General features: G+C 40.8%; 1 protein-coding gene across 1 annotated transcript in view; it reads left to right on the top strand.

The window, feature by feature from the left end:
* The window catches only part of p4hb (prolyl 4-hydroxylase, beta polypeptide), a 51,105-nt gene that overhangs the window by 17,558 nt on the left and 6,419 nt on the right, over positions 1-27,128 (top strand). Inside the window, exons 3-10 of the mRNA XM_061988402.2 lie at positions 859-992; positions 1,701-1,838; positions 5,416-5,520; positions 5,635-5,760; positions 5,863-6,063; positions 7,766-7,886; positions 8,443-8,624; positions 10,454-10,573. Coding sequence (XP_061844386.1) covers positions 859-992; positions 1,701-1,838; positions 5,416-5,520; positions 5,635-5,760; positions 5,863-6,063; positions 7,766-7,886; positions 8,443-8,624; positions 10,454-10,573 — 1,127 coding nt within the window. The remainder of the gene's footprint in view (positions 1-858; positions 993-1,700; positions 1,839-5,415; positions 5,521-5,634; positions 5,761-5,862; positions 6,064-7,765; positions 7,887-8,442; positions 8,625-10,453; positions 10,574-27,128) is intronic.

A 27,128-nucleotide genomic window follows, 5' to 3' on the forward strand; every position in this document is an offset into this window, starting at 1 on the left:
GCCCCGCGTTGCTGCAAAGGCATAATGTTAACGTTACTCACAAAAAAGCTGAACTCATGAATGCCTGTTGCGACTCAAGACAACACAGAAAATGCACTCTCCAAGAAGTTCCTAACACTCTGAAAGTTAATACACAACAGTTGCTGCTTCGCTTCCTTAAAAAAATCTCCTCGTTAACAAAATATTAACACACAAAGACGGACACAACGGATCATTGTACCCCGGACTATGGACTTAAAAAGTTACGTACCGTGAGTTCTTCCCTTCATCCATGGCTCCAACAAACTATCCGTACTGTTTTCCTCCGCCATTTTTCGAATGTTTCCAGCAAAGGAGACGGCGTCGTCACGTGAGCTGTACATGACACATCATTGGCTGGCTTACTGCCACCTCATGAGACGTAGCCTCAGCGCCGCCCTGGCGTTTTTTGTACTGTTTTTGTACTTATTTTGATTATTGTTTCTCAGCTGTTTGTAAATGTTGCAGTTTATAAATAAAAATTAAAAAAACTAGCCTCAGCGCATGCGCATAGCATAGATCCAACGAATCGATGACTAAATTAATCGTCAACTATTTTTATAATCGATTTTAATCGATTAGTTGTTGCAGCCCTACACAGGATAGAGAACACAGGGTTTTTCCTATATGTATCTGATCGTGGCGTGGCGCCATGGCTAAATTGAAGCCACCACACCTTATAAAAATTGCTTGCTGTGAAGTTGAGGGAAGTAGCACTTTGGACTGAGGCGCTGCTTCAGTGGGTCAGTCTGAATTTAAAATGTACAAGTCAAAGTTGTCAATTAAAAAGTTTTGTTAATGAATTTTATCTTCATAAATTATTTGTTTTTTTTGTTTTAGCTGGAAGACAGGCAGATGACATTGTTAACTGGCTGAAGAAGCGCACAGGCCCTGCTGTCACCACGTTGGCCGACGTCACTGCTGCACAGTCTCTGATCGCCGACAGTGAGGTGCTGGTCATTGGGTTCTTTAAGGTGAGAGAACATTTTGAATGGAGTTCATATTATGGCTGCACAATCTAAAGAGGAACATGTAATTCCGATTTTCTTGCTTAGAATTGCGATTGCATATTTTCTTTGAGAATTTATTCCACGCACACAGATTTTTATTGTTTTTGTTCCCGCTTTAAAGAAAATTAGTCCTTTTGTGGTTTTTCAAGGGATGTCCTGGAAGGACAATTAACTGGAGACAAAGTCAAATATTGCACACTCGCCCACTAAACTGTATATACATGCATTTAATATAGACAAGTCAAAAGAAAAGTTAATTTATTAATGTGATTTAGGGCTGCAGCTATCAATTATTTTATTGGTAAAGTTCTAATCTTGTAATGTAAGCAAATAGGCCACAGCGTACACGTCAATGTCGGGCCTTCAACAATTGCTATTTCTTTGGAATCAATAGCAGTTTTGCAGAAACTCTCTGCTTACTTTCCTCATTACACTAATCCTCAAAGCAACAAAATACAAATTGATGCTTTTTTCTAGTTGATGTACTTGATGAATTGTTGTAGCCCCAATGTGATTGCTGTTTTACATTTTTTGTGCTGCCCTGGTTCATACACATAACTTTTTAGTTTTGAGTCAAAAGTCTCACCTTGTTTGTGTAGATTTTTCTCTAAAACATAAAATTACTCTATTTTTTATTTTTTTGTCTTCTTTATCATATAAAAATGTCAATAGGATGTTGAGTCTGATGGTGCCAAGGCCTTCGAAAAAGCAGCTGAAGCCGTAGAAGACATTCCCTTTGGCCTTACCTCCGAGGATGCCGTTTTTACCAAGTTTGAGGTGTCCCAAGACAGCATTGTCCTCTTTAAGAAGGTGAGTGATCACTTCTGTCATCAAAACTCCAAAACTAATGTGGTCGCAATTACTTTTACCATGCACACTAAAGCATTATAAATTACATGGATTGTATATTACCCCGCCCACCTCAACCGACGCGGGGGCGGTTGGTGGTAGCGGGGGTGTATAATGTAGCCCGAAAGAGTTAGGGATGCATGGGATTCTGGGTATTTGTTCTGTTGTTTATGTTGTGTTACGGTGCGGATGTTTTCCCGAAATGTGATTGTCATTCTAGTTTGGTGTGGGTTCACAGTGTGGCGCATATTAGTAAGAGTGTTAAAGTTGTTTAAACGGGCACCCTCAGTGTGACCTGTACGGCTGTTGAACAAGTATGCCTTGCAGTCACTTATGTGTGTCTGCAGAAGCCGCATACAACATGTGACTGGGCTGGCAAGCTGTTTGTACAGGTTGTAGAGGGCGCTAAAGGCAGTGCCATCATAGCACGCCCTTATTATTGTTGTTTTGGTGAAAATCAGCAGACATTCGAGAGAATAGTAGCTCTCAAATTCGGGAGTCTCCCGAACAAATTGGGAGGGTTGGCAAGTGTCATGCTGTCAAGTGGCATTCATATAAAACTCGCGGGCCACACTAACATTATATTTTCATATTAAGGTGCGGGCCGTGTGTCTGAGACCCCTGGTTTACACATAGCACAAAGCAAAAAAAAAACTTTGTATGCAGTGTTATTTCATTTTAAATTTCAAGAGTTTTGTGGCTCCCATTGTTTTCTTTAATTTGTGAAACGGGTCAAAATGGCTCTTTTGAGTGGTAAAGGTGGCCGACCCCTGCCATAGTCGATAAGCTTCTTCTTTTTCTCTATCTTCTTGTTATGGAACATTCATCCTCTGCTGTTGCCATTTCTAATACAAAGTAGTGTAAAGTTCTTACTTATATCTGGTCCGTAAACTCGCCATGAATGCGCTAAAACATACCGGTGTAGTGAGTTTACATTATTCACCCAAGGAACTTTAGTTATTAGAGAGTTGTTGCACTAGTGAGCCACGGATGAGAAGATGCTGCTCAGTTATTGATTTAAGTAAAGTCTGAATGTCATTAAAACAGTTAGCTCCTTCTTTTGACACTTCTTCCATTCCCGTCCTTACACGCTACACCGCTACAACAAAGATGACGGAGAAAAGACGCTGCCGAAGGTGAGCCACTTTAAAACCGCCCACAAAACGGCGCATCCTGAAGCGACTGTCAGAAAGCAACTTGAAAATGATCTGTAAAACATAAACTATGCAACATTTTGACCAAAGAACCACCATCACATGTTATGTAGACCACAAGGAAGTGTTTTACATTTAGAAAAAAAAAATAATAATATGACTCCATCCCTATTAGGGCTGGGCTATATATCGAATATACTCGATACATCGCGGGTTTGTCCCTGCGATATAGAAAATGACTATCGTGATATTAGAGTATACGTTCTCACGCAGTTGCTTTTAGCTGCGGGCATTACACTACAGGCTCTTCTCACTCTTTCTTGTCTCTCCTTCTCACAGAGAAATAAAACAAGCGCACCTTCTTACATACGTCACATACTGTCACGTGTGCAACGTCATACACTCTCGCCGAGCAGAGAGGTAGCGGCATGGGTAACGTTAGCTGTGGTGCGAGTGGTAATTCGAGAGAAAGAAGGTGCGAATCTGGTAACAAATGAAGAATTAATTCCAAGAAAAACAGCAGGGTTCAATTGTCTGGCGGTGGTTCGGCTTCAAGTGGGAAGATGTTGAACAGACAACCGTAATATGTCAAGTATGCGGCAAAAGTGTTGCTACAAAAAGTAGCGGCACTGCTAATGTGTAGCATCATTTGAAAAGGCACCCGCTAGAGAATGAAGAGTGCTTGAAACTCCGCATGTCAACATCTCCTCCAATGCCACACCAACAAAATGCCCAAGCGACTATTTTCAGATCAACACCGTATGGGAAAAAATAGTCAACAGAAGGAGATAACGTCCGTAGGAACCTACCACAAAGTTAAGGACATACACTATTTGATTTCCTATTATGCAACTAATTTTTATTTGACAGTTAAGGAAATATTTTGTGTGACATAATGCACAAAAGTGCACTTTATTTGTTTTAAACTTTTGTAGTGGCGTTCTGTACAAAAAGTGCACTTTAATTTAGTGTTTTGATATGTCATCTTAGTGACATCATGCACAAAAGTGCACTAATAGCTTGTTTTAAAATGTCTCTGACAATCTTGCACTTTCTGTTTTGAAATGACATGAATGTTTGTGCCACTGCTTAACTGTTTATTAAATACAGTTTTGGTCAATTGACTTAGTTGTGATTTCCCTCTATGCATGAAAGTTTAAAATGAGCATATATTAATGCAGTATGAACAAGAATGTTTTAATGTAGACACATAGAATCATCATACTGCTGTGATTATATGCATCACGTGTTAATTCAAGGTTAAGGCAAAATATCGAGATATATATTGTGTATCGTGACATGGCCTAAAAATATTGAAATATTATTAAAAGGCCATATCCCCCAGCCCTTCGCCCTATAATCCGGTGCGCCTCATATATGAAAAAAGATCGTAAATCGACCATTCATCGGCAGTGCGCTTTATAATCTGGTGCGTCCTATGGTCCGGAAAATATGATACGTTCATTTTGGCCTCACGTGAGTCTTTTTATTTAAGCTCACGTTTTGGTTGACTGCACTTTTTAGGATACGCGTTTGTAATCTGACACGGTTGACCCCACAGTATCCCTGGTGATGATTTTGCCACGCCTTGAGGTCCCCCTACATTGCTTTTGACATCCCTGCCTTTTTGGAGTTGTGAGATCTGCTCACAAAGTGATGTGCGCACATGAGAAAATGTTGCGCACTTGAGAAAAACAATCCACTCTTAGGCTAATTGACTTTGAGCAGTGAAAACTTTCTTCACTTACATAGCTAATGCACATGTAGATTTAAATCTCCTACGTTCAAGCATCATAGAATTCCGCAAATGAATGAACCTGGAGCTTGAAACCTGTTGGTAAATATTTTTTAGGGACACCTGCTGCAACCACATCTCTTGCATGTACACATTGATCATGGTAATTGGTTTATGATGCGTGCCATGGTCTCCATGGAGGACTAATGGAGCAGCAAAAGAAGATAACTAGAGGGAGTGGGGCATTTTTACAAGGTTGGTTGTCTATAATCCATAATGACAAAGTTTCGAGCAGCTTTAGGTTCTTTAGCTTTCACCTCAACATGTCAGTTATAGTCCTGTCTGTTGACATGCTGTGTTCAGTCCTGTGGTTGTGTAAATAACCTGGATCCAATGAAAACTACTCATGTGGGCTCCTTGCCTGCAGTTAAGCAAACTCCCAAGACAGGGCCTTGAGGCAACAGGCTTCATTTTACTGCCAGGAATTGCCAGCAAGTCTGACAGCATGGCATCAGCCAAAACAACCTTCTATTGATCTATTCTTAACACGCAATAGTCAGTTTGCCTGGAAATCCCCAGGCGATTTTCATGTGGGTTGTCTGTAAATGTTTTGTCATCCAGACAGACAAATGTGTTTTTCTGTTTTCAGTTTGATGAGGGACGAAACACCTTTGACGGTGAGCTTACCAAAGAAAGCATCCTGTCTTTCGTTAAGGCCAACCAACTGCCTCTGGTCATCGAGTTCACTGAGCAGGTAATTAGTGGGGTCGTGTACATTAACCCACCGATCTAAATTTTAGTAATAAAATAGTCCGCAATGCCACATGTCCATGTGAACCCTTAATTTTTATATCTGTATTACCCAAAGACCGCCACAAAAATCTTTGGGGGAGAGATCAAGTCCCACATTCTCATGTTCCTGCCAAAAGCAGCTTCAGACTTCCAGGACAAAATGGACCAGTTTAAGAAAGCGGCAGAGTCATTCAAGGGTCAGGTAGGTCATCTCTAAGGTCACATTTTAGTTATGTTTTTCGCACAAATCCCTTACTTCATGTGAGGATGAAGACATTTTGTTTGACTAATTTTCTCTGTGTAGATCCTGTTCATTTTCATCGACAGCGACGTGGACGACAACCAGCGCATCCTGGAGTTCTTTGGCCTAAAGAAAGAGGAGTGCCCTGCCATCCGTCTCATCACATTGGAGGATGAGATGACCAAGTACAAGCCAGATAACGACGCCATCGTTGCAGAAAGTATTATTGAATTCTGCACACAATTCACCGAAGGCAAACTGAAGGTAGGATTGTGATTGACAACAATGCTTCCTTGCTTAATTCATTTTTGATTCAGACAGATTTAAAAAAAGACTTTTTATGCTGATTTGTTTAACTGGAAAACAACTAATAGTTGTCTGGGTGTACAACTTTCGGGGTGCGGAGGTTTGACTAAGTTTGAATATCGTCAACAAAAAACAAGCATGTGTGCGATAGCTTCTCTATATTTCTCTACATATGGCATGTATAGGGATGTAATGATAAACGGCAATAATGATAACCTTGGTAAAACTTCCAAAGGTTAGTATTACCGTTTTTAAATTAAGATTATTGGAAAAACAGAACTGCATTTTGACAAACTGACTGGTGCTGACTTAAATGGTAACATGAATACAAGATACATTCTCTTTTTCCATTAATAAACCACTTACCCCATTTTCAATTTGTATATAAACACATTGCTGTTTGGGCAACAAAGTTTTTCAATTCTGTACATTGACCCTACAGAGCGACCGATCAATAATCGGAAGAATACGAGACACGTGCGTTCTAGGGCAGCTGAACAGAGTAGGATGCCACAACAACCGCAAGAACACACTTGTCAGTGAAGCATAAGAAACACAAAACATGCAAAATAGTGGGATTTCCAACATCGTATCTATTAATTTTAGTTATTAGAAGAAGAAAAACCTGGTTTAAATATTTCAAGTGTGTGTAGAAGTACTTAGTGAGCACATTCAACAATACGGTGATAACTGATCATTTCAGTCACAATAACCGTGATGGCATTTTCATATTGTTACATCCCTTGGTGCATGTGCTAGTTTGTTGGTTTGGGCTAGCAAAACACTGACAATGGCGAAAACGTTCGCACATGCAGCATAGCCAACTTTAGTGCGATTGCTCCTCTGCAATTTTAATTTGGGCTATGTGTACGTGTGGGTTTAAGCAATTGGGTTAATGAGCAAAGAAACATGCATCTGCAGCATATATTTTGGTTGGTGAGAATGTGTAAGCAAAACTTTTGAGTACACATGCAGCATAGCTGACTGCAATTGCTACTCTACAGTTACATTTGGGGGTTGCACATGTATTTGTGGGTTCGAGCAATTGGGCAAACTAACATAGAGATGAGTACATTATAGCCGACTGCAGTATGATCGCTCTACAGTTATATTTGTTGAGCTTGCGCACAGCGTGTGTGTTTGGTGGGATTTGGCTATCAAAGCACTGGGACAATAACACCCACCCACTAATGCATGCATAAATTGTAGCCGGCTATAGTGCGATTGCTCCTCTTCCGTTGCATTTAGTATGTGGACATGCACAGGTTGGTTGGAGGGATTGGGCTTACAGACATGTGCACCTGCTCAGTGTAGCCAACTGTTGTGCGATCGCCTCGCCACAATTACAATTTTACAAACGTTCATATTAGATGACAATACACTACAAAATAATCTGCTAAATCGAAATAACGTTGTCATTTTGAGTAATGTGATCGCTCCTTCGCCATGCAATAAAAAAGGCAGATGAGGAATTATAAATGTACAAACATGACACCAAATAACATGCCATTCAAAAAATAAGTAAGATAAGGCAATTTAGTTTACCTCACCCAACAAGCCCGAGCACTGTCTTACCTGGCCAAGCAGCTGAGTAGCTAGCATGGTAGCTAATGTGGTACATTCTCACTTGGTGACAATTGTGCTGTCTCTTTCTCCTCAGCCTCACCTCATGAGCCAAGACATCCCTGAAGACTGGGACAAAACCCCAGTTAAGGTTCTGGTCGGCAAGAACTTTGAAGAAGTCGTCTTCAATCCCAAGAAAAACGTCTTTGTAGAATTCTGTAAGAACTGTGCTTCTCAGTTTATTTGCATAATGTTGAGAGCAAATGGATTTTGAAACGGGATTAGGTCAAATCTGTTCATCATTACTGACCTGAGCGAGGCAAAAGGCAATTTTTTTTAAAGTCCTATTTTCAACATGGGTGTTAAATAGGCAAAGTCTCAGTGTGTCTTGCCTGTAACCTGAATCTGTACCATTCTTAGTCTCACAGCGAACTAAGCCTTTTTCATTTCAAGCGTCGGATCAGGCTTCACACGTACGCAATGTGGCTGCTTCTGCCATTAGAATTGTTACCAGACACTGATGCTGAAAAGATCCACTTAAAAATAGTAGCTGTATCATTCAGCAATTCACATTGAAATGTGCACTATTTTGGGTAAATTCTTTGATTCATCCCTAGTAGGGATTTGTGCAACTCAACAGATAATGGCTTATTTCTTAGGGTATGTCCACACAATCAGTATTTGTAAACACACAAAAAAAGGGTGATAGCGGGGAAAAAAAGTCCTCGTGTGTAAGTCTTCTGCAAAGATTGAATGAACTTTCCTGTGTTGCAGATGCACCTTGGTGTGGCCATTGCAAGCAGCTGAATCCCATCTGGGAAAAGTTGGGAGAGAAATACAAGGACAGTGCTGACATCGTTGTGGCAAAGATGGACTCCACAGCCAATGAGATTGAAGCAGTCAAAGTCCACAGCTTCCCCACACTTAAATTCTTTCCGGTGGGAGATGAACACAAGGTATTTCAATCATTTATTTGAGCAGACTTTTTTTTAAACACACAAGCAGGTCTTCACCTGGTCTTGCAGCTGTTTATTGGAAATGTAGGGGTTTATTCACTTCCAAAGTAACGGCCAAGTGTCATTAGAGCTTCTAGATTTAGCAATGCGAATGGCAGAAATGTGACCCTGTTGACCTCCATATGCTTCTTGTTTGGTTCTGCTACCTTCCTGCTTGATGATACTTGTAATACTGCTTTTCTCTAGAGCCGGTATTCTCATTTTTGCCATCAGTTGTTTTGTTGGTTTAACTGTGGTTCTTAACCATAGGGCAGGGGCCTATTGTTGGGCTGTGAGCGCCCTTAGAGGGCTGCCAAAAAATACCGGTTTCTCATACGGGCCACAGCAGTACACTGTTGTAATAGACTTTTTCACCACTTGTGGCAGTAATGACAATATTTAAAAAAAAAACTAAACAAAGAGGTCTGGAGCTAAAGTCAAAAAAGTTTCTCAAAGTGCAAAAAATATGACTTAAGTGGCGAAACTGTATTTTAATGTCTGCCTGAAGTTTATTTGATAAACATTATTAATTAATTTAAAAACATTTATTTTAGCACTGTAATTGTATTTACATTTATCATCAGTTGAGTTATTTTGCAGTATATTTGATTAGTATTTTGTATTCGGCCGGACCTTAACCCTAAAAATGTTATACACATTTTTCTATAATTTTACAAGGTTTATTCTGTTAAACTGTTAGTAGGTCAAATTATTGAATACGATTAAAATCAAGACCGAAATTACTAAAAAGAAAAATGCTCCCGCAAATTAGCAGTTTTGCTGTGATTACATAACTGCAGCCCAGACATTAAAGTTACACTATAAACAATAGATTAATTGTACAATAGTTAATGTCACACTACAATATACCGTATTTTTCGGCGTATAAGTCGCTTTGGAGTATAAGTCGTACCGGCCGAAAATGCATAATAAAGAAGGGAAAAAAACATAAGTCGCATTTTTGGGGGAAATGTATTTGATAAAAGCCAACACCAAGAATAGACATTTGAAAGGCAATTTAAAATAAATAAAGAATAGTGAACAACAGGCTGAATAAGTGTACGTCATATGACGCATAAATAATCAACTGAGAACGAGCCTGGTATGTTAATGTAACGTATTATGGTAAGAGTCATTCAAATAACTAACATATAGAACATGCTATACGTTTACCAATCTGTCACACCTATTCGATAAATCCGATGAAATCTTGTACATCTAGTCAGGGGCGCCGCTAGGGATTTTGGGCCCCATGAAAAGAATCTTTACAGGGCCCCCAACACAGTGTCATTATTTTTTCTGTATTATAATTTCATCATCGTTAGGGGCCTCTCTGGGCCCCCCTCCATCATGGGCCCCTAGAATCCGTCTCCTTTACCCCCCCTTTTTGGCGCCCCTGCATCTAGTCTCTTACGCGAATGAGCTAAATAATATTTGATATTTTATGGTAATGTGTTAATAATGTCACACAAGTCGCTCCTGAGTATAAGTGGTGCGACCAAACTATGAAAAAAAAAAAACTGCGACTTATAGTCCGAAAAATACGGTATATCGTAATATCGCACAGTACAAGCTGCTATACTGGTTTCCCCCTCGAAGAAAGTGTGAGGATTAGCTCATGACCCTAATTTGACAATGTCTGTGGCAGGCTGTGGTGTCTGCATTGAAATACATGTGTCCTTTTCACATGTGACCACTTCCAATAAAATCACACCTGAGCAATCTTATACTGTATTGTAAAGCTTCTATATACCGGGTTGAAGAAATAAGAAACTACATCCTGTCAATAGGTGATCGATTACAATGGGGAGAGAACATTGGAAGGCCTCACCAAGTTTCTGGAGAGTGGTGGTCAGGATGGAGGTGCTCCTGCTGGGGATGATGATGATGACGACGACGATGACTATGAGGTAAGAAATTCACCATTTATTGGCATGCGTGTCTTTCTACACAACATACAATGACAAGTTGTTTTTTTGCGTGACTTCTAATTTCAGCAGCATTAAGATATGTTAGTTTTAAGTATATATTATAATATAAAAGTATAAAACATTTAAGCATGTAATGTAGACAAAATATGCAATGATTATAAGTTGCAGCAGTCTTTCAAGCAGTGTTATTTAACATAGGGTGATAAAGAACATAATTATTGTACAATGTATGAGTATCTACAGTAGCACAGATGTATACAATTTAGGGCTGTCAAACGATTAACATTTTTAATTGTGAGTAATCGCATCTTGTCTGTAGTTAACTCGTAATTAATCATATCACTAGTTTTTTATATCTTTAATAAATGTACCTTAAGCAAATTTCCAAGTTTTTGATACTACCAACATGGGACAGGACAAATTTGTTTTTTTTATGCAAATGTTTTTTTTTGTTTTAAAAAAAAAATGCTCAATACAAAATGGCCACAATCTTTTAAAGACAAACACACACTATGTATCCTTCACACAATTATACTGTCTCACGCATGCTTATAAGCTTGTGATACAGGATCCCTTTAAAACAAACCTATTTTTAATAACAATAAAAAATGATTTACAGTGTGTCGGCACAGCTCAGCTTGGTGTGTAACCGTACTGCTCAGTTTTTTATAACGGTCAAAACTTTTTCCAGCAGCCCTTCGTCGTTCACAACATTAATCAGTTGCAAAATTAAAGCTGTTGCCACACATTTAGGAACAACTGTTGAAAGTAAGTTGGTTGAAGTGGTAAACTTTCCAGCGTGGTGTACCTATGTCAAAGAGTAGTGCTCTCTGCTGCAGCTAGCTGCTAGAAGCTAAGGACTCTATTTACTCCAGTAATAACTTAACTCACAGCAACAGTATATACAAACATGTCAACATGTTATTGACAGCAGTCAGTCCTTGATGTGTGTATGTAGGTTGGTTTGGGTTCAGTAGTCTATTGCGTCTTGCATAGTCGGTCCTGAATGTGCCTGATTGATAAGTGGTGAAGATGTGGAGTGTGCTGGGTGTGAGGGGTCATCTCGAATGTTTGTGGCACTTTTTGTGAAGATTGCGTTTATAGATTTCTCTCCAATAAGGAAGGGGCAGCCGACCAGCCACTAAGCTGTCTTGCAGGTCCTGCCGTTTGGAGTACCAGACACTAGGGCTGGGCGGTATATCTGTATTACATATTACACTGGTATATTTTAGAAGGAGATATGAATTTGAGACAAAACCGGTATATGTCATTCTTGACACGAAAGGCTCTGTGCTTTTTCTGTCTGCGCTGGGTGTTGAGTACCACCTCCTACACTCAGAGTGAGGCGAGGCAGGAGCCGCGCTCACCTGACACATACTCCAATATGAGGAGTGTGTGAAGCATACCTTCCCATATGCGTATTTTGTCATTCAATTCGGTGTCTTCTTAGTCCTGTTTTTTCACAAATTTTGCTCTCAATGAAAGAAGAATCCTCAGTAGTATTGTACGTGTCTTCTTGTCCCTCATAAAGATTGTGATTGGTAAAATTCAAAAAGGTGCAGTTCCCCTTTTAGGAAAGACAGTACCGCCGGCGCAGCAACACGAGCAACTGTGACGTCAAGCTCACTGCTCACCTCTTGTCTCAGGGACATCGAGGGACAGAAGTAGAGTCTCTAAACACAAGTACAATCTATGATAACACCAGCAAAAGATGCTAGATTTTTTACTCCGGCTTCCTCCCACCTCCAAAGACATGCACCTGGGCATAGGTTGATTGGCAACACTAAAATGGCCCTAGTGTGTGAATGTGAGTGTGAATGTTGTCTATCTGTGTTGGACCTGCGATGAGGTGGCGACTTGTCCAGGGTGTACCCTACCTTCAGCCAGAGTGTAGCTGGGATAGGCTCCAGCTACCCCCGTCATCCCGAGAGGGACAAGCGGAGAAAAAGGATGGATGGATGTTTCTTAATGGGGAAATACTTAAATGTCTCTTGTGTTCATGTAAGATTAAAGATAGCTAACAAGCTAATGCAAGTCGGTCCATAAGTTTTATCAAAGTGGGGTTATGAATCACACTTATTCGAAAATGTTTGTTTAATGTGGTAATACTAACCATCAAGAGTGTTACCGCGGTTATCATTTTGTTACTGTTTATCGTTGCATTTCTAGTCAGGATTCTCTCTGCTGTGCAGTGGGGACGTTTGACAATAGGTCATATGCAACGTTCCCTCTAAGGTGCGCGCCTGCGTAATTGCGCACTGCTCACACGTCCTCTGCGCACAGCAAATTAATGCCGCGCAGAAAATCAAAAATCCCATCTGAACTTTAAACAAAATAAACACATTACAATTTATTCTGTATGATTTTGTAATGCAACTCTGTGAGTGACAGGTGACAACAAGAGTGGCCCCAATGAATAAAACCATCTTTGTCAACACAGTTCAATTATCATCTGTCGAGACACTTTACGGACAGGAATTCCATCAATCATTTTATTGAGCAAAACTGTTTGTAACCACACCAAAAAGGTGAGTAAAAAAAACGTATCTATAAAAACTGGTCATTTTCTGCCATACAAACCAGGCTTAAACCAACTTTGTCATCCGTCGTTTCAACAGAAGCCGCTCGCTCCCTCACCTGCACCAACACACGCACTCATGGCACTTAGCCAGTGCTGCGTTTATGGCCACACAAAAAGTCGGACAACCCCAACGCCACACAATGTGTAAATGCCAGGTTGTAACACTCTGACTCCTCAATCAGATGTGTGCTTATTTTACTGCCATTTATTAAGAATGTTAATCTAAGGATATTATATTATTCATGAAATATTGTCACTAGATTTCATAAATGCTAATAAAAAGATGTATTTTACAGACAGAAAGTTATAGGAACTAAATGTAATCTCTGAAAGGGGTAACATATCTTTTAAAGGCAGGACCCGCAGCCAGACCTACAATACTAGCACATAGGTCATGAAAAACATGTTTTTTTGTTATTTTCATTGTAAGAGGGCCAAATTATTTTAATAAAACATTTAAATTGTTATGATGTCAGATTTGGGACAGGTGTGATGCTGGTGTGGCCACAGTGTGCACGTGTGATGTTGCTCACATGTGCTCCACTGAATGCTCAGGGAGTTTGTGCGTTTGCTCACACATGAAAAATTAGAGGGAACATTGGTCATATGGTCAGCATGCATTGGTCAACATATGCTTTTTCTGGAAGCTGAACTGCAACCACAATGAACGTTTTAAAGGGGTCATATTTTTTTTTCTAAATTAAAACACTTCCTTGTGGTCTACATAACATGTAATAGTAGTTCTTTGGTCAAAATTGTGCATAGATTATGTTGTACAGACAGTTTCCAGCTGCTTTCTGACCGTCTCTTCAGGATGCGCCGTTTTGAGAGTGGTCTTAATTACATGGCTCCACTTCAACTGTCTTCACCCTGTCCATGTTGTAGTTTTTAGCGCCTCTATATGGAGTCTACTGACTAATACACTTTTGAACTTTACGCTAATTTATATTACAAATGGCAACAGTTGACATGTACGAGCCAGTCTGCCCCACAAGAGGGTCGTGAAAAAGGAGTTTATTGACTACATCGTCAGACTACAATGGTGGGCTCGCGCACGCATAGCTCATAAATGTATTCCATTTGGATAATCCGCTGACATCACCAATGGAAAAAACAGTTGTACAAATTCTAAACGGTCGGTTTGGAGGAAGTATGAAGGAAGGCAAGATTGTTGTATAAATATCCCGGCCATGCCTCTGGTTTGATTTCAAATTTGTGAGACATACTCAGTGTTTCCCACAGGACAGGCATCTATTTGTGGTGGTGTGGTCGGGGGGCGGGGGGTGGCGGCAGCGGCGATGATGACCAAGAAGAACGCGGAGTTGGAATATAATTACAACACTTTATGTACATATTTATATACAGATTTGAACAATTAGTTATTCACTGAAATATATTTATTAATTGTGGTTCTAACAAAAAATATATCTTATAAAATCTAAAAGCTAAAATGTCTCTTAAAGCTCTGCCCCTTTAATTAGTGCATACATCATCTGTGTGAAGGAGTGAACATCCAACATTAGAATTTATTACTAACGAGCAGAACCGCTCTATGTACAGTGCCGTCTAACCTTAAGCGGCAGCAGCTCAACACATGCAGGGTTCAACGTTAAGGTTTTTTTCTACTTGCGGGACTTCTAAAATCTACTTGCCCCAATATTTTTACTTGTGCTGCCTAGGTTTTTTCTGGCTGTGTAGTGCTCATGGCTTATATCTTACTAAAATCCTTCCCGTTGACTATTTACAACACTACACAGTATTTATTATTATTATTATTATCTATAATTACATTTAAATGGCATTGCATACATGTAAAATTAAATGCTATTTCACATTATTTGACCAGTAGCAGTTACAGTACACCCATCTGAACAGGTCAGCCACCTGTTTAAAGCCCGATCACATTTGAAATCTTGAAATGAATGGTCTTTAATGGCCAAAACATTAACCTGGACAACATTTTAACAGCTGGTTGGCTCAGATTTTATTATTTTCATTGCATTCACATGCTGCAGTGGACAATTTAGCTTCAGTATTAATGCAGTATCTGAAGCACCGTCTCCACGTGTGTTTATTGACAATAGGGTTATAACCTGGACACGTTAGCTCGTCGGTATGGTAACAGGTGACTGTTACTGCGTGCGTCTGCCACGGCCCCCGAGTCAAACAGCGGCGGTGTTAATGAAGCAGCGTCAGGCTGCTCACCGTCAGTGAAACGCTCGGTGAAATCGCGGATTAACGTTAAATGTATGACGAGCCGCGAGCGATGCAGCTATAACCTATCTCACCTGGTAGAGCACCCGCTGCGGCGACCCAGTTCGATTCGCTTTGCTCCGCGTCAATCCCCCCTCTCCCGTCTCTCTCCCGTCTCTCTCCAGCTGTCCTTTCAAAATAAATGCTTTCAAATCTCGAAAATAAAAATTAAGAAAATCCGAGTCGGTGCTGCACACTGCACAAGTTCGGACCACTTTTGAACTTGTTTGCCAAGACGTCTTACCTTCGTATTTTGATCCGGTCGGTCCGTTCTTATTTTACTTCGTCGTCGTCTTCTTCTTCTTCTTCTGGCCCACCAGGTGAATTAAGTGCTATTGGCGGAGTTACAATGCATAGTAGGCTACTGCCACCTACTGCACCAGAATTGTAACTACAAGCAACATTCACAGACAGTCTCATTGCTTTTATGAGCGAGTCAAAAGCCGAAAAATCTATTTGTGGCGGACGTAATTCTTTCGTGGCGGGCCGCCACAAATAAATGAATGTGTGGGAAACGGTGCATACTGTATGCAGATTCCAAATACAAAAAATTGGTACAGAATAAGAACAGTTGGTTTTGCATAATAGGTCCCTTTTTAAAGTAATACATATTTGGTAGTTTTGATAAGTATTATATTTAGTAAAGGCTGCTTTTTTGATACAACTATTGCATGGATCTGGATCTAAAGTGGTAGTAAAGTGAATTATATTTATATAGCGCTTTTCTCTAGTGACTCAAAGCGCTTTACATAGTGAAACCCAATAATCTAAGTTACATTTTAAACCAGTGTGGGTGGCACTGAGAGCAGGTAGGTAGAGTGTCTTGCCCAAGGACACAACGGCAGTGACTAGGATGGCGTAAGCGGGAATCGAACCTGGAACCCTCAAGTTGCTGGCACGGCCACTCTACCACCTGAGCTATACCGCCCCAAACATCATGCTACAAACATCTTCAGGATAAAAATTTACATTTGAGCTCCGGGCTTTGAGAAGGACATTCCAAAAAACGTAATGTTGGCCAGCTTTATTCATTTCAACACCAGTTTGGAATAATTTGTCCCATTGGAACACTAAATTGGGTCCCAAGTTTCAGCTGTCTAGATGTTGATTTAAAGCAAAGTTGAAGAAGTAGTTCTCCTCCGTGATACCATCCCCTTTTTGTTTATCTGAGGGTGAAGACCTTCGCAAATGGTTGACCCAATTAAATAACTTGTAATTGTGGACAATTGTTAAATGATCTTGGACACTGCATTTGTTTAGAAATGTCTGTCACCAAGAAAACTGCTTTTCAAGTTGTGTAAATCAATAATTAAATGTTCATTGCTACCCTCGCCCTTTGCAAGTATTGGTTAATCAAAGAGTACTGTCAAACCGTGTGATGTTTCCAAAGAGATGCCAACTGCTGGAGTCAATCAGGATTACTAAGAAGTTAATAGTGCTTGGCCTTGTCAAGTTGGAAGACATTGAAACCATCAGCACCACATATTAAAATACTTAAGTATACTTAGCCTTAGACTCAATCTGACCAATCTCAGTCTATGAACATGAACTGATGAGGCCTACTTGGATGAAAGGTGAAAAGTCTACTAAAACAAACCGTGTAGTCCAGTTGAATCAGAACATCTAAAGACCTACTTATTTGTATATATTTGAGAGTACATTGTAAAATACTTCTGAACCAGTGTAAATAAGAAAACATCCAAAATACAGACAGGCGTGTGATTTTCCATCTATAAAATCCGTTCTTTTTTATCTCTGTGAAATTATAAAACATTTTCAGTTTTTTCACACCTACAATGTGTTAAAATCTTGATCCGTCAACAATCACGGTTTTCCCGTAATGAGTACAGTTTTTGATCATCAATTCCGGTTTACGGCTGCATTAATAAAAAGTACGGTTTACCATTTAAAATTATTAACTTAAAAATCGAGGTTACGTAGCAAAGAAACTTCACGGGCAGGGTACAAAATATACGAGAAAGATCAATGATTGTTTGGTTTACGTATAAGAAAATCCATGATTAGTTGGTTTTACTATGATGAGTCACAACTGATTAAGATAAGGGCAAAACATTACGGACAGGCCAATCAGAAGCAAGATAGGGCGGATCATGGAACCAGAAAGGGAAATCACAACAGACATCCCAAATGACGACGAGAGTTGGAGAAGAGAAGAGGGAATGTTCAAGCGAGCGATTTATATATTAAAAAAACAAGTGGAAGATGGCAGAGGGATTCTCTTCCTTAGATTCTTCTTTTAACGATGTAAACAACGTCCAGGAAACCCATAGTGCGTCTACTTGGCCACGTTTGAGTTGTTTACCATGTAAGCCCAAATCAAAATTGCTCTCGACATGGAAGACGTGGAATACACATTTAAGAACACACATGGTTGTGGCAGACGTGATGACTTTTGCTACAGTATAGCCTGTCTAAATGCTACATTTCATTTTCATTGGTGTTTTAGAACAAGACAGTAGCTAAGATTTTGTTCATGATTTCTTCTGTTTATATGTTGACATTGAATAGTTGAATCATTTTGAAACAAACAACGTGACTGCAAGATAATTATTTCATGCCATAAATCACAAATGGCTATTCGGATAAAGGAAGTTTGCTCCAAATGCAAAAATCATAAAGAGTAAAAACAATGTTTATTCTATTAGCTGTTGGGAGTGGAGAGGGAGTCGAAGAGACAGAAATTGACTACAAAATCCAAGGCAGAATCCACTAAAGCAGAAACAAAAAGGAAAATGCAAGCTGCTCAGAAATTTGCCAGGAAGGCTCAAGTCAGAGCCATCAGCAAAAATGCCAAAGTAATGTGTAAATAATGTAAATAACTAGATAAACCACCTGTGTCTGTGAAGTGAACACTAGTAAGGTTGTATATACTGTATAGAGTAGGCTAACCCATGTGGTTCCTGTGGATGTGAACACAAGTAATTACTATAGTGACTAAATAACAGTGATTCATTTGGATGAATGAGCTATGTATTTATGTCAACTCTGTTGATACTTTTTCTATTGTTTAATCACTAAAACATCTTTAAATGGTGCTTTTTTTTTGCATGTTCAATTGCTGAATAACCAAGAGCTTCGAAGGGGTTGTCCCCCCACCAGGACCTAGCTGGGGACCTGTGGCCCCCAGACCCCCGTCTTTTTCATTAAGTTCAAATCACATGCCTGGTCAGAATTGTGCACCCCATACATTTTTCAAAAATCACTGAAGTTGATTAGAAAGAATGGTTCAGATAGACTCTCAAGGTATTTGATTGAGTGCATTTAATCTTTACTAGTTTTCGTTGTGTCTTAAGATCCTAAAATAGCCCTAGGATGAGTCATGATTGTAGGTCCTAACATTATCCCTGACCCCTATTTCTCCAAGTGGGTGTGCTTAAAGGGGAACTGCACTTTTTTGGGAAATTTTGCCTATCCTTCACAATCATTATGAAAGACATGACGACGGACAGATTTTTTTCATTTTTATGAATTCTAAATATTACATCAAGTCTGCATACAATAGAGACTATGGGAGCTGTTTAATTGTAGAGCCCCTAAAAAAATCCAAATACCTCCATAGAGGTTTTATATACATGATGTAAGTATAAATGTAATGAAGTAACAGGTACATTTATAATAACATCGGATATTTACATATTTTGAGCATTTTAATCACATGCGGCACATTAATTAAAACAACCCATAAAGTTTGCTTTTTTTTTTTCTTCATCGCTGATTTCTGCTCACTGCAGACTTTACGAGAGCCAACAAACATAATTAAACATCACTTACTGTGCAAGGTCTGCTGTCGTTAGGTTGCCGACTGCTAGGATGTTCATATATTCCATTGAGATATGAAAAATTACCATAATCCTGGTGAGGGCGGAACAAGTGTTTTTCATGTTGTCCACGCCAGTTCCAGATCCTAAATGACTGTCAAAGTGTGCCAACTTGTCAGATTATATCTTCAGCCATCTACTTTTCAGGTGAGAGGCATGATTGATGATCTACAATAAACTTACAGGGCGCAGGGAAACAAGCAAGCAGCTGATCAGTCGATGTAAACATCCGCACACAGGAAGTGATCATATTAATATCACTAATACTTGGTTATATTTAAGTTACTTAATGTAAATGGAGTATTGCTGGCGCTTTTTGAATGGTTATTGATTTTTATGAGCGAAATAGTGGACCTCCCATTGGCTGCGCTGTAAGCGGACTTCTAGTTACGTTTAATATTTAGAATGCATTTTTAAAAATTCATCCGTCATGTTTTTCATGATTGTGAACGATGGGCAGAATTTATAAAAAAAAATAAAAAATGATCGATAGAATGAGCATTGAAGCCGTTTGTCGTTAAATGTTGTCTTCTGAATTCACAATTTCAAGTGTAAATAAGTGAGATGCTAATGTGTAGGGTCTTAATGCAGTGGATACATGCTGGCTTTTAATTGGCGCTCACAAAGCCGAACATTACGGGTCCTCTCTGCACACCAGGACTGTTTAATTTTATTACCACTCCTTCTCAGAAGTGTAATTTGAGCACAGCCTATTACTGTCCACTCATATCTTCAACAGCTGTTCTGTTTACTGGGCCTTGCCCGGAGACGCATGTGCAACACGGAGGGCCTTCCTGCGCACATCTTTCTCAGTTAGTCCCAGACCAGACATGAGGCAATGGCCATGCAAGTGCACAATGTCACATAAAGTGGGGTGAAGGGCAGGGATGATGTTCGAAAACCGGTTCTCCCGATGCTTCGATAAGAAAATAACCGATTCCATGGATTCAAATCCCTTTTTGAGAACCGGTTCCCGTTATCGAAGCCACTGTACCGTATTTTAGCGACCATAGGGCGCATCGTATTATAAGGCGCCATGTCAGTTATGGGTGCTATTTCTGTATTTAACGCACAAATAAGGCGCAGCGTATTTTTGGGCGCAGGCATGGTTAAACATACGCTAGCTTAAAGCTGAGTTTGGTTGTACAAACCCAGTTTCCATATGAGTTGGGAAATTGTGGGTGTAAATATAAACGGAATACAATGATTTGCAAATCCTTTTCAACCCATATTCAGTTGAATGCACTACAAAGACAAGATATTTGATGTTCAAACTCATAAACTTTATTTTTTGCAAATAATAATTAACTTAGAATTTCATGGCTGCAACACGTGCCAAAGTAGTTGGGAAAGGGCATGTTCACCACTGTGTTACATGGCCTTTCCTTTTAACAACACTCAGTAAACGTTTGGGAACTGAGGAGACACATTTTTTAAGCTTCTCAGGTGGAATTTTTTCCCATTCTTGCTTGATGTACAGCTTAAGTTGTTCAACAGTTCGGGGTCTCCGTTGTGGTATTTTAGGCTTCATAATGCGCCACACATTTTCAATGGGAGACAGGTCTGGACTACAGGCAGGCCAGTCTAGTACCCGCACTCTTTTACTATGAAGCCACGTTGATGTAACATGTGGCTTGGCATTGTCTTGCTGAAATAAGCAGGGGCGTCCATGGTAACGTTGCTTGGATGGCAACATATGTTGCTCCAAAACCTGTATGTACCTTTCAGCATTAATGGCGCCTTCACAGATGTGTAAGTTACCCATGTCTTGGGCACTAATACACCCTCATACCATCACAGATACTGGCTTTTCAACTTTGCGCCTATAACAATCCGGATGGTTCTTTTTCTCTTTGGTCCGGAGGACACGACGTCCACAGTTTCCAAAAACAATTTGAAATGTGGACTCGTCAGACCACAGAACACTTTTTTACTTTGTATCAGTCCATCTTAGATGAGCTCAGGCCCAGCGAAGCCGACGGCGTTTCTGGGTGTTGTTGATAAACGGTTTTCGCCTTGCATAAGAGAGTTTTAACTTTCACTTACAGATGTAGCGACCAACTGTAGTTACTGACAGTGGGTTTCTGAAGTGTTCCTGAGCCCATGTGGTGATATCCTTTACACACTAATGTCGCTTGTTGATGCAATACAGCCTGAGGGACCGAAGGTCATGGGCTTAGCTGCTTACATGCAGTGATTTCTCCAGATTCTCTGAACTCTTTGATATTACTGATCGTAGATGGTGAAATCCCTAAATTCCTTGCAATAGCTGGTTGAGAAAGGTTTTTCTTAAACCTTGCTCACGCATTTGTTGACAAAGTGGTGACCCTCGCCCCATCCTTGTTTGTGAATGACTGAGCATTTCATGGAATCTACTTTTATACCCAATCATGGCACCCACCTGTTCCCAATTTGCCTGTTCACCTGTGGGATGTTCCAAATAAGTGTTTGAGCATTCCTCAACTTTATCAGTATTTATTGCCACCTTTCCCAACTTCTTTGTCACGTGTTGCTGGCATCAAATTCTAAAGTTAATGATTATTTGCAAAAAAAAAAAAAGTTTATCAGTTTGAACATCAAATATGTTGTCTTTGTAGCTTATTCAACTGAATATGGGTTGAAAATGATTTGCAAATCATTGTATTCTGTTTATATTTACATCTAACACAATTTCCCAACTCATATGGAAACGGGGTTTGTACTTTATTGAAGTATTTATCAATGTACTCACATTATTTTTTTGATCAATCATCATCCACAAATCCATCAAAGTCCTAATTTCCTGTGTCCAAAATGAACAGCTGGGCAAGTTCTCCATCAAACACGCCAGATTCCCATTTTCAAAGTCAGTCTTGTTGCCGTGGGGCTCCTCGGAAAAGATGCCGGCTTTTGCGAAAGCTGGAACAACAGTGCAGGCAGACAGTCGCCCGACACTGCCTCCCAGTTTTCGTGAAGCTGTGTTCGTCTGTCATCCATCGCTCCCATGACGCTCACAACTTCACTTTGAACGTCCTGTTTACACCCATGTCCAGCGGTTGGAGGTCCTTCGTCATGCCTTAATGATGACTCCAGGTGGAAACTTTTCTTTCGGCAGCATCTTCCCCTTGAAAATCACCATAGGTGGCAGTTTCTGTCCATTAGCATAGCAAGCTAGCACAACAGTAAAAGTCGACTTCTCTTGTTCCGTTGTGCTTATGGATTCGCTACCGTGCTGGTCCCCTTCTCCACAGTGTACTTCACAGGGATGTCGAAAGTGAGCGGCCCCTCGTCCATGTTGGTGATGTTTGTCGGCAATTTTTTTAATTACAACGAACATAGCAGCACTATATGCTCACTGGGGGGCGTGCCTTTAGCGTCCCCTCTCACCTGAAACCTTCACCCTTTAACGTCCGCATGCTGTCCTCCCATCACGTCCGCCTTTTCTCCATATAAACAGCGTGCCGGCCCAGTCATATAACATCTATGGCTTTTGGAACTCTGTGCACACACAACAACCTATCTGGATTCGATATTCAATAAGCAATCGGTTCTATAAGAGGATTCGATAAGAGGATTCGATAATGGCATCAACATCGATAATTTCTTAACAAACATCATCCCTAGTGAAGGGGGAACTATTTGATCCCATGCTGGTTTTTACGAGTTCACCCTCTATCAAAGATATCAACTTTTTTTTTCCGTAGCTGGATTGTCACAGAAAGATCTTCAAAAAAATTGAAAAGTTCATACATTTGTATTTGATACCGTGAAATAAGTATTTAATACCAAAGCAAAACAAGACTCCGCAAGTACTTGGTGGAAAAACCCTTGTCGGATGTTTTTTTGTGGTAAGGCAGGGTGATTATGGCAAAAGTCACAAAACTTTCTACCTCACATTCGGTTATTGCACGGCTATCCCACTCAACTACTATTCTATTTGGGCGAGGTCTTCCTTGTTGTAGCCAAAGTGTGTCTGAACTAACAATGAATGTGTACACACTTGTGTTGTATCGCTCAGCTGTGTTTGTTTCCTCCATGATGGGACTGTCACATGGCTATTTCTTCCCATGCCTTTCTTGGAATTTGTTGTGCTTTGCAACACATGGATGCATGTCGTAACTGCACAACTAGTAGTGTATTTTAGGGGGTTGGTGTACAGCAAAACAACACAGCAGTTTTAACGTCAGTTTAAATCTTTGAAGTTCACTTTTTATTATTTTTAACGAATCACCCATCTTAATTATCAAGGTTTCAAACATTTCAGAAGGGATTTTGGTCAGAGGAACATTCCGATAGCAGATTGTTTCCACCTCCATGTTTGTTAGTAGTGATGCTGCTGGATTAGTTTAAAGTTTGAATGGGCAACAAAATTATGGCAAGTCCATTCCTCCCTCTCTGGCGTTTGTTTTAACATTCTTGGCTTGCTCGTTCTGCTTCAGTATGGTGCAGACGACCAGTGATACATTTGTGTTTTTAGTAATTTATTTCTGATTCAATGAATGAACTTCTTCTCAGACTGACCTTAACGTGCACTTTTTTCCTTTACATGGTTGGAAAAACAGTTATGTGCATCTCTAGCTATGAGCTAATAATACTGGCGAGTAAGACAAAATATTTTGGTCGGACTGTAACTGTCAGACATTTGCTACCCCGATTATTGCGGGGATGTTTTTTTTTTTTTTTTTTTTTTGTCCTGTCCAGCTTCTCAGGCAAATCATATAGTTGATGTAGATGCCCATGTCGGCTGTTCAGATTTACTTTACAAAAGAGAAGTGTAGGATACTTCTCTTGTTGCCTTATTTGTATTTGACTTTATTAAATGTATTTATATTATCATTTAGTGCAGCCGGGCCGGAGCAGGAGGGGATAGAAAGAGAAAAAAAAAGAAGACAGAGGGGGAAATTGTGGGGACAAGAGGGGGATTAGACAGAGAGACAAAATAAACAACAGCAAACAACAACAACAATAGAGCAACATCAGCAAATATGACATGTACAAATATGATGGTAAAAGTAATAGCAAATAAGCAGTTAGCGAAAAATAAAAAATAATACAGAAATGACAATGAGCATTATTACACTACAAATGGATCAATACAAATACCAATAGAAATAGCGCTATTGATAATGAACAATACCAATAATTTACCTTTATTATCAACAATACAGTTGTTTAAATGCAACAATACATATACGTAATGATAACTTGAGATACGAAAGAATGCAGAAAAATGGAGGGGGAGAAAGAGAAGCAACCTACATTAACCTTGTAGATTGTTATAGTCACAACAGGTTAAGCTTTGTCAGTGTGCCATGTGTTACACCCAGTTTACCCTAGGGCAACAACGTTAATATATGTTTGATGAAACGTGATTATGTGCATGAGTGTAAGTATGCATATGTACTTGTATACGTACAGAATGTGTATATGTGTTTGTACAATGAATGTATATGTACAGAATGTGTATATGTGTTTGTACAGTGAATGTATATGTACAGTATGTGTATGTGTATGTTTGTATATTGAATGTGCGTGTGGACGTACGAACATTAGGTAGGTAAATATGTACTGTATTTGTGTATGTATGTGGGAGCGTAGGTACCTATGTACGTATGTGAGCATATGTGAATTTGCATGTACAATACATTCGACTCCCAGAGTGCGTGGGAGCCAGAGCACGGCCCCATCACCCCCGAGAGCCCAACCCACAAACAGGAGGCGTGGTGCCCAGGGAACCAGGGACCACCGCCCCCACGCAGCCAAGCCGGCCAGCGACAGGAACCCCAGAGCCCGACCCACCGTACCGCCCACAAGGGCCAGCAGCAGGCCGCAGACAGACGCACCCGGCAGAGGACAGGGCACGAGAAAAGCAGGGGACAGCCAGACCCCAAGCCAGCGAGAGACCACACCCCACACGGGCAGAAAGGCGAGACGCCCCGCCCGAGGGACCCAGAGACTCCCCGCAACCGGACGGGAAGACCGCCCCCGCCCCACCGGCAACCGGGCCCCCACGAGCCCACCCCCCACTCCCGGAGAGCGCGGCGAGGCCAGCCCCCGGCCACCCCACCCAAACCGGCCGCCGCAGGACCACCCAGGCACAGGGCTACGGGAACCACCCACCCCACCCGCAGGGACCCCAACGATGGAGATGGAACAACCAGCAACCGCCCCGCCGAGTCCCCCCCTGAGGGAGGGGAAAATTAAAAAATAATATTAATAAAATATATTTAAAAAATTAATTAATTAAATTAATTAATTAAAAAAAAAAAAAGAATTAAAAGAAGATCACAGACATGCTGACAAACAAGGTCACTACCCCAGCAACTGGCCGACTCGCAGCACCTCGGAATACCTTGCAGCACCAAGCTACCACAATAGACGCAGGGACTAGGCCCAACAGGCCCCAACCAAGACGGGCACCCGGAAGGGTGGACAGCGGGACCCAGGAGCTCCAGACACGCAGTTCGGATGCAGTAGCCTGAGGCGTCGACCCCCGTCTGACAGGCAGGCCCAGAGCGTACCCCCAGAAATATACATACATACATACATATATACATACACATACACACATACACGTATACATACCCACACATACACATATATACATATACATACACATATGTACACATATACATACACATATGTACACATACAAATATATAAACATACATACATACACACACATATACATACATATACACAGTTCGTCAGCCCCGACAGCCATCACGCGCGCGCGCTGCCACCAGTCACAACATCAGCCACACCCCTGCACCAGACCCAGCAGCCACGGGCGCCCACACCACAAACAAACGGCAGCAGAAACAGCAGCCGCAATAACCCCAGACAGCCAGCACCAGCCAATCAAATCAAAGCGATCAAAAAAAAACTGCGACCAGCAACCACACGCCACCAGGGCCACGGAGACCAGCCGGCGCCAGCCCGCCGGTCAGCCCGAACGCCAACACGCAAACAAGAGACACCAACAACCCCCCAACCAAAAGGCCCCCCACCCCAACCCAAACCCGCACAAACACACCACCGCCCAAACAACCGAGACACAGCATCCAGACCAGACACGGGGGCTGCGCCGCCACCACACGAAGTCACCAACAGAGACCCCACAGCGCAAGGTCGGGCCACACGGGCACGGACCCCATCCAACAGGAAGTGAGACCCGCGCGACGCCACACACAAATAAATAATAAGAAATAAAAAATAAAAAAATAAAATAAAATAAAAAATTAAATTTAAAAAATAAAATAAAATAAAAATAAGTAAATAATAAAAATAAAAATAATAAATACATTAAAAAAAAAATATATATATAACAATAATAAATGAATAAAAGCCTGGCAGGCCACCAGACCGCAGTCCCCGCCGGCCGACGAGGCAATGAGGGGTGCGCCGAACCCCAAACCCCCCATGCATGTGTACAAGGCCCCCAGAGTGTCTACTGTGTAGTTAAAATTAGGAGGTGGATGTTTAACTTTTTGCTTGCAACTTAAAGGGGAACATTATCACCAGACCTATGTAAGCGTCAATATATACCTTGATGTTGCAGAAAAAAGACCATATATTTTTTTTAACCGATTTCCGAACTCTAAATGGGTGAATTTTGGCGAATTAAACGCCTTTCTATTATTCGCTCTCGGAGCGATGACGTCACGTTGTGACGTCACATCGGGAAGCAATCCGCCATTTTCTCAAACACATTACAAACACCGAGTCAAATCAGCTCTGTTATTTTCCGTTTTTTCGACTGTTTTCCGTACCTTGGAGACATCATGCCTTGTCGGTGTGTTGTCGGAGGGTGTAACAACACGAACAGGGACGGATTCAAGTTGCACCAGTGGCCCAAAGATGCGAAAGTGGCAAGAAATTG

This window comes from Nerophis lumbriciformis, linkage group LG27 (assembly GCF_033978685.3).
Source record: "Nerophis lumbriciformis linkage group LG27, RoL_Nlum_v2.1, whole genome shotgun sequence".
In the NCBI taxonomy this organism is placed as follows: Eukaryota; Metazoa; Chordata; class Actinopteri; order Syngnathiformes; family Syngnathidae; genus Nerophis; species Nerophis lumbriciformis.